The following is a 13,446-nucleotide window of genomic DNA, read 5'->3' as shown; positions in this document are numbered from 1 at the left end:
CTTGTATCCTAGATTTCTAAGGTGAATTGTTCCTTTTACCATCATGTCACCGGTCAGAAGGAACATCTACCCAAAGTAACAAATCTCAGTAAAAGACAGAGGCATTGTCCTCATACTTACCAGTCTGACTGCCATTTTAATCCTATTCAAGTAATAATCCCTTTTGTGTTTCAGAAATCATGGTACCTTCCTACTTTACATCTCTCTGTGACAATAGGAACATGCTTATAAGAAGAATGCTGTCTATTAGGCTTCATGTTAGTTCAGAAATCCAATACTATGGGTATTTCCATAAGAATTTAGACAAATGGATGAGTATATAATATGGTCCTACAATGCCTGGACCAATGAAATTAGAAATTTAGCTAGACATACCTGATGTGTGTTTGTGAGGAATCTTTTCAGCCATTTCTATATCAAACACTTGCCAGTCATCTGTACATATCATTTCCAGTTTATAAATTAAGGCCATATTTAGATGGTAAACAGTTTTGAGGTGGGGATTGTGTTTTCTTAAGGATATGTTCTGCAGCTAACACAACAAGGACCTAATCCTGATTGGGGTCTCTGAATGCTACCCTCTGGTCTGGCACCCTTGGGACCTGGTCCTGAATGAGGGGATTTGCCAGACCAGGGGAGGTCTCTCCCCTCCTGGCACATGCTAAACTGCTACCTCCTCCCTCTCACCCCTCCTCTGAAGGCTCCAGCCTCCTCTGCTGCCTGGTTGCTCCCTGGGCTGGAGCTTTGTAGCTCCCGCTGCCGCCAGTCCTGAAGATGTGCTGTCAGGGCCGGTGCTCTGTCCGCCACCAGGGCCAGAGCCACATGGCCAGGGCTGCAGATGCCGGTCTGCGGCCAGGGCCAGAGCTGCATGGTCAGACCCAGCGGTCCCTAGCTGCTGCCGGGGCCAAAGCTGTGCAGCTAGGGCTGGAGCTTCCTGGCTGCCACCAGTACCACAACTGGATGGCTGCTGCTGGCCTCCTACTACTCCAATTGTTGGGGCCAGATTTCCCTGTTGGGCTGCCCACTTCCCCCCCATGGTGCAGCTCTCTCCTTTGCACTCCGGTCCCATGGCCAGGCCGCTTTAAACCTGGGCTCTGTAGTCCAGGAACATCTGTGGACCTTCTGGATCATGGATGTTGCCAGACCAGAGAGTCCCAGTTAAGGGACATACAACCTGTAATGCATTCTCACAACAGTGCTGTGATGCGATCAGATACTATCCCAATTTTAGTGAGGACCCCAGGAAGTGAAAACCATATTTTCAGAAGTGTTAACTAATTTTGGGTATTCACTGTGAGACACTTCTGAGTCCTCTCAAAATAAGTGGACACTTTTGAAAATACTGATCCTACAATGACGTATCCAACGCCACACTGGGAGTCTAAGCTGGGAACACACGCCCCAGGATTCTTTGAATGCCTATACAGGTAGTGAAGGAGTTATTGTGTTCTCATTCTGCCTTCTACAACATGCAAGAATGGACAGAACTTGCACCAAAGTGACTTGTAACACTCAACAATTAATTTATCTTCAAAAAGATTCTATTCGATATTCTAAAAACTGGCTGTAATATTATTTCCACTGGGCATTTTTACATGCATCCATTGGCCAAATATACCTTCTACTTAGAGATTTCAATATACAGTTTTCATTGAAAATTTTTATTTTGTTTTAGTGAACCTAAAATATCCTTTAGTGCAATTTAAAATGTTCTGGCTATGCTTCTGGATACAAGAGTGACTTATTAACCCTACCTTACCTTTGGCTCTTGTTAGGGATACACATTCAAGAGCAATGCATTCAACACTCCTGCTCCGCCTTTCAATAGTATTTTCCATGGGGATGCATAGATGTTTGGTGCACAGCACCAGTTATTGGTCAATGAGAACATTCATTCTTCTGCACTTTGTGCTGAAACAGTAACCCTTTGTTTCTCTCATTCTGTTTTTTCCAACCACTGAGTACTTTCATTCTCTCAGTACAATACATATTTTTGATAATTATAGTATTTTCCCTTTTTAATACATGTTATGGGAACAGTCAGCTATCCACCAGTCATGCTGGACTCATTGCTATGTACTTTAAAAAAAATGAGGCACACCTTTTATGTGTAATTTTTTCCTGCATATCTGAATGATAATTTGTTGTCGTGCCCTCCAGCCAAAGGTAAGTGAGAAGTGTTCCCTTTAATGCTTGTGGAAAGGGGAAAGCATTCACCATAAAATGAGGAGGCCTAAGCTAAAACATCTGGAAGCAACTAACATCGACATTATAGAGTGCACACTCCTTTCCCTCAAAAAGAATGCTCTTGAAAGTTCAAGAATTTTCATTTTAAAAGACATACTCTAATGAGTATGTAACAGAAATGTAGTTAGAATGCTTTTCAATGGGGCCTTGTAAAATTCATGAAAGGAAAAAAGAATAGCGATTTCTCAGAAGTTATAGACTTTTCCCAGTAGGCGTTCTGAATCGTGATTTATTAACACAGTTCACAGGGGGTGAAATTCGCCTACGAAAGCCCTTGATGTGGAACTTAAAATGCAATGAGCCTTTGTTCAGTTCTTTTGTATGGGGGTGAATTTTCATCAGGGAGAAAATTGTGCTTACCTAGCATTATTCCTACTTTACGCTCAACAGTAAAGTGAATAACATTGAACTTTTAGGATAGGTATCTTACCATTATAGCTGGCTATAAAACTCAGACAAAATATTTTTGTAGGAATTTAAAAGCAAAATGTTTTGTGGAGATTGTTTGATTTTGATGAAGTTCTGTTGGAAACCAAGCCTATCTAGAAACTTGCATGTCAGGCAGCTTCCTATTGGATACTGTCTAGTTCACCAAAGGCTGGTGCAGGAGAGCTCATGTTTCTAGGCTCCAGCAATCTAAGATCGCCAGGTAAACTTCCTTGAGACCCCAGGGCTGTGATGCCAGAACAGCCATCTAGGCAGATTGCCTTAGGGTTCTGGATCGAGGGCTTTCTTTTTTGGAGGATTTCAAAGTTAGAGGGTTCTGTTCCTAAACAAAATTTTAAAATATGAAAATACATCACAAAACAGAATTTCCTTTCTTCACACAGCTCTATTTATTTTCCCCTTTGGATAGGAGGCATGTTGAAGCAAAAGGGCAAACTGTGTGCAAAGATTTGGGCCCACACTTCCACTGTCTTATTTTGAGAGCCATCTGCAAAAAATATTTACTCAAATCTCATATCATACGCCCTCCTGCTAACATTTAGTTTAGAGCAGGAGTAAGAAATGCCTAATACTACAGAGATATGCTGAGGGAATGGAGGAAGAACGTGCGTAAGTGCCCACAAATCTTATTTTATTTTTAAAAATGAATGGTCAAATTTACTATGCAAATATATATTTCAAAACTTCTATCAGTACACTAGGGTAAGGAAGGTGTATATAATTTTTTTAAACTTCTGAAAAAGCAGAACCAATTCAACAGAAATTTATGCAGCAGATCCGTCCGCTTTGTTAGCAGGTTGATTTCTGTTTGTTTGTTTGTGTGAGGTGATTATCTGTCATTGGAAACTTGAAGGAGATGAAACACATATCACACAGAAGAACAAAAGGCAACACATTTCTGGTCTCTACCACCCTGGTAAAAATTTTTGAACTGCTTGCCATGACATAGCAATGAAAATCTGCGAGTCCCATTACCAATTAACTAATTCTTCCATCTGCCCAGAAATACTATTTGTCTGCTATGAAAAGCATCTATCAATTTCTTACTGCTTATTTTGTGTTTGTTTTTACTTAACATTTCAAACAATTTGTACTGGAGACATAACCACAGAGTCATTTAATTATAAAAATCCTACAACTTGATGAGGTTGTTCTATGTACATGCAACATTCTAGACTTGATCTTCAGCTGGTGCAAACTGACCTAGCTACATTGGCTTCAGTGGGACTATTCTTACATGTGTTAGCTGAGATGATAGCCTCATAGATGCACTCTGTTCTTAATACCTTTCTGTTTTGTACAGTGCCAAGCCCACTGTCAGTGCTCTCAATAATAGTAACAAATTAAGACCAGCCTGACAGGAACAAGAAATCCAGGTGAATTTGAGCAACTTTCACATCCTATCTGAACACCACATTTTACATAGTGCAAAGTGTGGCTGTACACAGTCAAATCCATTCCTTCTCAACTTCCCACTGCCAGTCCTTGACTTGGCTAACCCTGGAGTCTGTACAATAAATGCAGGTTAGCATGGTGGGAAGCAGAAGGCTCGCTATAAGGAAAATCAATGAGTCTCTTGGGACCATCAGTTGCAAAGAGGTTGAGTACACTTTATCAGATTTACAAAAACTGATGGAGAAAAGTGTTTGTGCTAGATGTACACAGAAAACCCTTCCTATCTGCACAGTCACTTGAGATAAACTGTATGTACAGCCCTTTTTGGTCAATTGCCTCAAAATTTAAAAGGCGAATCAGTAGCAGACATATACTGTCTTATCAATGCCAAAACAGGAGGAACTGAAAAGTGGATGATAAATTATGCCCTTGGGAGAGAAAGCACCCTTGATAACTCATCTCAGAAAGAGACTGCACTCAATCTTCTTTACCAGAAAGGTGTATCTATACACTGAGTTGTGGTTGCAAAACTATTCAGCCAGTACTCGTGCTGTTTTGGAGCTCTCCAATGGACTATGTACATGTAGTACTAATCCACACTACAGAGTCCAATGGTCAATAGGGCAGCTACTTCTCCATATGTTCTTTGTTTGGAAGAACTATTTTGTTAAATATATATATTAATTCTCTACAGAATGGGATGAATTGACCCATATAGCCCAGAGGGGGGGTTACTCTAATGTCAGCTGACAAAGCTCCAAGTTTTAAAAAATTTTTCCCAAGGAGTCAAAACAAAAACAAAACCATCAGATTTTGTTGTTTCTATTATAACAGAATAAAGCTATACTGCAATTTTCAAAACACATTTGGCTAAGCTTGCCAATGCAGCATTGGGCAATGAAAAATTGGGAATGTCCCGTGAATTGCAGTCCAACCAGATATCAAGTTCATGGTACGAGCTGCTCACCTGAACCAAAACATGCTGCAGTGCTAACCAAAATTACAGGTAGAAATGTTGTAGTGCTAACAGAAATTACAGGTAGAAATTATGTCTACCTACAGGGTCATTTTAAAAAATGAATCAAAATCTCTTAAAATTATTTTCAACTTATCTATTTTAGTATTTTAAAAAATATAATAAACTCATCTGACAAATGTAAAAAATAATTCATTTTAAGGATGGGCCAAATTCTTCCCTGCGCAATCCAATGACTTACATCAAGGATGAATTTGGCCTTCTCTCTTGATGCATGTGAGCAAACACGCATGAGCAAGAGAAACTAGGGCTCATGAAAGATGTCAGATTGACAGATATTGTAAAAGAGGTACCCCGTTTATTCTTAGAACTGGAACATCTCAGCAGCTGTGCAAGTTTTCCTTATGCTGCTGCATTGGTAGGCCTGAACACAGAACCAGATGTACCATCCTTAGGGCTTTAGGAAAGTTAGGCCACAATTTTCAATGGGGTAGCTGCAACAATGGTGACAATGGGAAACTTCTGCCATTGTGTTTTTAACCTTCTTGCAAGAAGGGCTAGTGACAGAGATGTCTGCACTAACCTCTTCGCTATTGCTATCACTAATGGAACTGCATTGGTGGAGAATTACAGATTTTATCATTTTCTAGTGCAGGGACAGCCTAAATGAAAACAAAAAAGGAAGCTGTATTCTTCACAGCCCTTTCAATGATCAGTCTGCCTGTACAGATAGTAGAAATAGTTCCATTGGTAATGTGTGTTGTAGAATGTGTGTGACAAGAACACCTGCTCACTAGAAATGGGAGAACGTTCAACAGGAACTAAACGCATTTCATTTAATCCTCCAAACAATCATCAGGATACAAAGATTGGTCACTAAATTCAGTGGGCTGAATTTGAACCAGGTGAACTAAATGTGAAAGGCTTGGCATGCCCCCATCAGAACAAATGTTATTGCCAATAAAACTGAGCACCATCTTCTCCCTGAAAAGACTCAATGATATATACTGAATCTGTTATACAGGCAGTCCCCGGGTTACGCGGATCTCGCCCCGGAGGACACGGGCGGCAGGACCGCCCAGATACGCCGCGTCCTGCCACCCGCGTCCTCCGGGGCGAGAAAAGCTGCTCCGCATCTCCCTGGTCTGCTGGGGGGGGGGGCCCCCAGCAGACCAGGGAGATGCAGAGCAAAGCCGTAGAGGATGCAGGCGGCGGGACCGCGGCGCGTCTCAGCAGTCCCGCCGCCTGCGTCTCCCTGGTCTGCTGGGGGGGAGGAGCACAGCTAGTGCGCCCCCCCACCCCCCGGCAGACCAGGTTTTTCTCGCCGATGCCTGTGGTAGAGCAGCTGGGGCGCTGCCTGGTTGGTCCCGCAGCGCCGCTCCTGGGCGCTACTGGACCAACCTGGCAGCACCCCAGCTGCTCTGCCCCAGGCATCCCGATTCAGCTGCTGCTGGTCAGTTTCAGCAGTGGCTGAATCAGGATGCCTGGGGCAGAGCAGCTGGGGTGCTGCTGGGAGGAGCAGCGCTACTGGACCAACCCAGCAGCACCCTAGCTGCTCTGCCCCAGGTGTCCCCAAGTCAGCCGCTGCTGAAACTGACCAGCGGCTGATTCCAGGAAGCCCGGAGCAGAGAAACTCTGCCTCGGGCTTCCTGTAGTCAGCCGCTGGTCAGTTTCAACAGCGGCTGAATCTGGACACCAGTTCCGATTTAAGTACAAACTCAACTTAAGAACAAACCTACAGTCCCTATCTTGTACGTAACCCGGGGACTGCCTGTATTCACAGGGTCATTTATTTCACAATGCAATACACTGATCTGTTTCTTTCCTCTCCCTTTAGGAAAGGGTGATGATCCTTTGAGCAGTTCCCTCCAATACTCACTTTACTGCTCTCCACTCACTTTTTAATATTTCCCCTCCTCCCCAAAATAAGATGGCTAGGTCCATTTTCAGAAAGATAATATTAAAGTTTACCTAGCTACTATGATAATGAACATATTAAAAATACAGATAGATGTTATGCGCAGCTCAGACAGATATGGCTAATCATATACACAAATACATCTTTTATGACTGTACACCTATCTCATCTCTTAATGTATTCAGGTCTTTACCATTTATTTCAATCACTTTCTTCAGTGACTGGCAAAGCCAGCATGATGTCTCATCAGCAAAATTCCATACATGAATTTCTATAGTCCTGGTTTTTTTCCCAATATGTTATATTTATTACCAAAACAAGCATTGTAAAAGCCCAGAAATTCAGAAATAAGGTTAAACTAACCTCTCCCCACCCATAATCCTCCTCTTCCAAAGACGCTAAAAGTATGGAAACGTGCAGATAAGAAATCCAAACCATTGTAACTCTGCCTTGTAGTGACATCATGCTATAGCTGCATATGATTCAGCATTTAGCTTTTGTAATCCAAGATAAATTTGTTAAAAGACACGTAGGTTTCTTCTTTTCTATTTGTGCCACTTACTATGTGAGAGAAATTTCAACAAAGAAGTTTAATCTGAGACCATCAATGTAATACCGTGGTTACTGAATGGTATCACTGTCATTATGGGATACAGTTAAGGTTGTAATTTTCTTTATCCTAAATCATTGACCATATTCTCAACCCGAGTCCTATTTTAACACTTTTGGTCTTGGAATATCCCTTTTTAAACAACCAATACAGCTTGTACCTCCCTTAACTGGGACTTCCTGGTCCAGCAACATCCATTGTCTGGCACCGATCATGGATGGTCCTGGATCACAGAGCCCAAGAACAAGGAGGTCTGGTAGCGGGGTAGAAGTGCCAAAGGGGGCACCAGCAACTCAGCTGGGAGCCCCAGTGACAGCTGTAGAACTCCAGTCCCAGCAGCAGCCAGGGAGTTCTGGCCCCAGCCACCGAGCTAGGTGGCTGCAAAACTCTGTCCCAGCTGCGGTACTCCAGCTCCAGTCACGGAGCCAGGCAGCTGCGAAGCTCTACCCCACCTGCGGAGCGCTGGACATGGCACTTCAGCCCCAGCAGTAATGGGACCAGTGGCGTTTAGAGAGCCCTGGGGAGCTGGAGCAGAAGTGGGAGCAGGCTGGCACCTTAACCCAGGCACAATTTGGGTCAGGAGAGGAGAGACCTTCCCTGGTCCAGAAAATCCCCTCGTTCGGGACCAGTCAGATCCCCAGGTGCCAAACCAGCAAGATCCAACCTGTATTAACATTTTCATACATTAATAATTAACAAAAAACCCAAAGGCTACATCTACACTGCAGGCTTCTCGCTCAAGAGCTTTTTGCGCAAAAGTTCTTGTGCAACAGCGCATCCACTGCCATGTGCTTTTGTGCAAGAGCGGCCATGGCCATGTAGATGCTCTCTTGCACACGAAAGCTCTGATGGCCATTTAAGCCTTAGGGGTTTCTTGTGCAAGAACCCCCTGTTCCTGTTCACATAGCCTTCTTGCGCAAGAGCTCTTGCTCAAGAGGGCTTATTCCTCATGGGAGAGGAATAACTCTTGTGCAAGAAGCCCTCAGTTCTGATGCCTTACTGTAAATTTACGTGCACAAGAACGCGCGTGAAGTGTAGACGCTCCGCAAGTTTTTGCGCAAGAATGGACATTCTTGCACAAAAAGCCTGCAGTGTAGACGTAACCAAAGAGAATATTATCATGTGCTATTTCAAATGTTCTGAAGATCTGTGGTATCACTATTAAATTTTAGGGCCCAATTCAGCAGTACACTCTGTACTTAAAAACACCGTTCCGGAGCAGCATAAAAACAGCCAGCGCACACATCAATTTTCTCCTCCTTCCAGCTCTCCACATACAACACAGTTTTCCTATCTCTTGCACCATATATTCTCCTGTTCATACACCTCAGTTTTCTCTTTCTTCTAGCATTCCATTTTCCCTGCTCATATACAAGAGGGTTTCTACTGCCCCATGTTTCCCCAGACGCACACATCACACTTCCCTCTCACCCTCTCAGATCCAAAGCTGTTGTCCCTCCTGAAGACCTAATGCAATGCATAGGCTTTTCTTGGGGGTGAAAAGGATTGGGGTCAAAGATATTGTTGCCATTCTTTATAGCTTGAAATGAATTTATCACTACAGACAGAAGAATGCAATCTTCTGTTTCAGATAAACTCACGAAGAAAGATTTGTCTTCTCAAAATGATTACCTTATCTCACTGTGGAACCATCTCTCAGTGGAACAAGAGCCAAGACTGAACTCAGTGAATATGCCCTGCTTCAGAATAAACACTACCTTCTGTTGTTCGCAGTAGGGGAGGGTGCTGGGGAGTTAAACTTCCTGCACAGAACATGACAGCCTCTCTTGGTGTCAGGTGGTGGAAAGAAACATTGTGAGGAAAAGGCAAATGGAATCTGTGGCTACCTTTGCTAAAGACAGCATATGGTCTTGGTCCTGTTTGATACAAGATAGGCTATGTCTTCACAGCAGTGTTACTTCAGAATAACTGACATTATTTCAACATTATGTCAAAATAACTGATTGTAGTGTAGATGCAGACTATGTTATTTCGGAATAATGTTGAGCCGGAGGACTTCTTTTTACAACTACTGTAACCTTTGTTTTACGAGAAATAAGGGAAGTCGGAGGAAGAGTGCTCTTTCTTGGACTTCCTGCTGTGTAGACAACTTATTTTGACTTTTGGTGCTATTTCAGCTTAAGCAATGTAGTTGATGTAGCTCAAATTGCATAGTTTATTTCAGCTTTAGCCCTGCTGCATAGATGTGGCCATAGTGACTATCTTTTGAGAGGGCACCTAAACAGAACAATTTAGGACCCAGTTTTATTGAAAACAATAGGAGATAACAGCCATTTTAAAAGAAGGGAACTATTCAAAATTTTCTGGAAAAGATTCTACTCAGCCCCGTTTATGGAGAACAAGGAAGGATGGAAGCAAGCAAGCAAAGAAGAGACTGAACAAACAAACAAAAAGAACAAACTTCTTAGAGTGCAGCCTAAGAACAAGAATTCATGGAGTTTTAGCTATTGGGGAAGTAGGAGGAATCTGCATTATCTGACCGTTTGGGATGAAAGAGAGGTCTAACACAGAAAACTAAATATCTAAGAATCCATTTTTAATTCACTTTAGCTCAAATGAGCTTACAGATTCAATTCTAAATTCTCAGAAAACGTATTCAGTACCCAAAGAACAAGTGTACTAAAAAAGTACACTTTCATGTACTAAAAAAAGTTGACTCTCTACATTATATGCAAAAAAATCAAAACAAAAAATCCTCACCTTGGCTGTGACCGGCAATTCCATAATTAACTAAAAAGACTCTTCTGTAGAAAAAAAATACATTTTTTGTATTACAGCTGGGGCAGGAATAAAGTTTTATACTCTAAGGGCCAGATTTTTGAAGATATTTAGGTGCCATTAGGAGTTCAGCACCAAGATACCTCAATAAATCTGTCCCTGTTTTATCTTGTAGGACTGTAGCCTCTTGCTTTTGAGCCTCAGCTCCCACTTACACCAATTAGGACACGCCACTAAACTTCAGATTATTTGTTTGGCATCTGTTAAATATAGTCTTCACCTCATAGTACACGAGAGCCAATAAATTAAGTTCTAAAGGCAACAGCAAATGTTACCCACAGGAACATTTCTATCCTTTCTTCTCTCTCTCCAGTTGTCAGAGATAAATGCATTGGGTAGGAATTCCAAGACCAAAAGTTCTGGGGACGTTTTCTTTTAGGGCATATGGAATGAAATCCCATGTAAACCCTCATTTACTGTTCTCCTAACAATGTCAAAAGCCTAGATCTAATCACTTAAATTTCAGTTGTGTATTGACAATTTAAAACTAGCTTTTCACCCAGATTTCTTAAAGTGTCTTTAATTATAATTTGAATGCTATGACCCTAGTATCAACAAACAGAAGATACTTTCCTTACCCACTCTGAAGATCAAGTCATCTTCAATGGGATTCTCTTTTCTTTTGCCAGTGCTGTACATACTAGCTGGTCTTTTCACAGCTTTCTGCTTCACATGGCCACTGCCAGGAGACTTAACACGCCTCTTAACTCCTTCAGTAGTAGGGGACACGTCTGCTGATCTGATCACTTTAAGTTTAAATGGACTGCCCCTGATATGCTGATCATAAAGTCTCAGAGAGAGAGTAAAGTCCCCTTCTTTCTGAACAGTATATAAAAATTCATAAGTTCCATTTTTATTGTCAAGTATTTCTCCATCTGCCACACTCCCATCAGGTGTGCTCAGTTCAGCAGTGAGGTAAGCATTCCCAGATTTACAGAGCTCTCCATCTTTGTCCTTGGTTGTTATGGTAACAGACATAGGCTGTCCAATCACAGTTTGCTTCAGTCCTTCTCCTGTGGCAACTGTTTCGGATGCTACAGCATTAGTGGTTAAAATCGTACCCAGGTTGTGAATGGATTTCTTCAGTCCATCTGTTTCCACTATGAAGTCAAGCTGGTCATTTTCACGGGGCTGCAGTGGGAAGTCCTGGTCAGCCAACTCATTTAGCTTGTCACTCATTTGCTTCTTAACCAGTAAAACTTCTGTTTCAGTGCCATGGTTGAGTGCTTGGGCTGTGAAGTTGCTGCAACTCTTAATACTCTCTTGCCCTTCAAGCAGAGTATCCAGCTGTGTCTGGAGGACCTGAAAGAAATGTGAAACACCTGGTTCAGGTCATGTCCAGAATGAGATTGTGTGACATCAAACTGGAAAAGCAAACTTATAGGTATGCAAACCTTTAAAGCACAAGCAATTGCATCATATATGTTAAAAGCTTCAGCTTTTCAAAAGTGTTGTGACAATTCCCTGGTACGCATCAGTAAGCTACAGCAAGATTCATGGATCACCAGGACACAATTTGGTGCGGCCTTCCTAAAGTGAAACCCTGCAGCATTGACCTCAGAAATTCACCAGCAGCAGCATGTTACATTACCACTCCATCTGCCTCACTACTGAACATGCTAAAAGAATTTTCATCCCTTTGTCTGAGAAGAGTCACAAATTGTCCATGTTGTTAAACTCTGTACACACACAGACTGTGGTATTTTGGAGACACCAGACATTCTCCTATTTACATGGGATACTACAGGAAGTTGCCTCAGAGTTCCTCTTCTCTCACACTTGCAGTAGGTAGAAACAGCTCTGAGGGCTCCTTTCCTTTGTAAATCAAGCAGCAGGGTCTGAGAATGGCTAAATGGAAGGAATAGCCCTCAGCCAAAAGAAGCAGAAAAGGAAAGAGTCTCTACCAGAGAACCAGGGGAGGGAAGTCTATTTCAGAGTTTTCAGCAGCCAGGAAGATGGGCATTAATAGGATATCAGGAAATGTTGCTGGGTAGGCAGGGAAGGTAGCCACTTCATACTTAATGGTGCAAGAAAATATCCATTAGACACTCAATTTAGCCTTGGCTCCAAAATCCACACACAAAAAAATCATATCAACCCCAGAATTGGTAAGCGAAGTCTGGAAACACGGAAGAAATCATATTACAAAATTAGAAAAGTATTCCTGAATTATGGCACCCTAAAGATAGAGGAACTCACTCAAACATAGAAAGTCCAACTTTTAGATATATTGTAGAGAAAATGTAAGAAAAAATGGTACATGTGTTTGATATTTCAACAACAAACATGGGGCTACAGCAGCATAGCATTGCTCCGGGGGGGGGGGGGGGGGGGGAATAAGGTAATTTGTCTGCCATAGAAGTGAATGTCCAGACTTACAAATGTTATATCTTCTTGTACACCAAATTTAAATTTAGAATTAGTCTGACTTTAATTTGCCTATTTCTATACAATGTTCTTTTAAGAATTTTTACATTTAAATTGACACATACCATTGACTTTAACTTCACTTTAAAAATTTTTTAAGGAATTTTACATAGTTTACTGCTGTTCGCCACCTACTAGAGAAAATTCAGGAATATTTGCTTTTGACATGAACATGCAGCAACATAATTACAAAGCATTTTGCAATCTTAAAATTCTTTATTAAAAATTATTTGCTTATCTACAAAACGCCATACATTTTTTCTGTTCTATTCTTTATTTTAGGACATGCTGAGCTGAACAGGTACGATAGCTAACAATCGGTCTCAATCGGCCAGGCGCCACTTGTGGTTGTAACGGGCTAAAAAGTAACAGGAACAAACTAACTACGGAGAAAACCAATTTGCATTTGTAAGTTAAAATCATTCTATTCCAAACATTTTTGTGTGTGATTACATTCAGCCTTACCACAACTCATTTCTAACATATATCAAATATTTTTTAAAACACATATACATTCCTATCAGCTTAGATGACTGCACTATACTGTTCAACTAACTTTGTATACAATATATACACAATTTCATGTTTGAGATTCATACTGTACATTAGCAGTATGCTGGAATACTT

The 13,446-nt window shown here is 41.7% G+C and overlaps 1 protein-coding gene across 12 annotated transcripts in view; it reads right to left on the bottom strand.

Moving 5' to 3' along the window:
* Positions 1–13,446, bottom strand: part of TRIM2 (tripartite motif containing 2) — a 120,948-nt gene that overhangs the window by 23,995 nt on the left and 83,507 nt on the right. For all 12 annotated transcript variants that reach the window (XM_014574269.3, XM_014574301.3, XM_014574339.3 and 9 more), the window contains one exon: positions 10,971–11,694. In XM_014574269.3, coding sequence (XP_014429755.2) covers positions 10,971–11,694 — 724 coding nt within the window. The remainder of the gene's footprint in view (positions 1–10,970; positions 11,695–13,446) is intronic.

The sequence above is a fragment of the Pelodiscus sinensis genome, chromosome 5 (genome assembly GCF_049634645.1).
Source record: "Pelodiscus sinensis isolate JC-2024 chromosome 5, ASM4963464v1, whole genome shotgun sequence".
NCBI classification, from domain to species: Eukaryota; Metazoa; Chordata; order Testudines; family Trionychidae; genus Pelodiscus; species Pelodiscus sinensis.
This window is presented reverse-complemented; position numbering and strand designations above follow the sequence as displayed.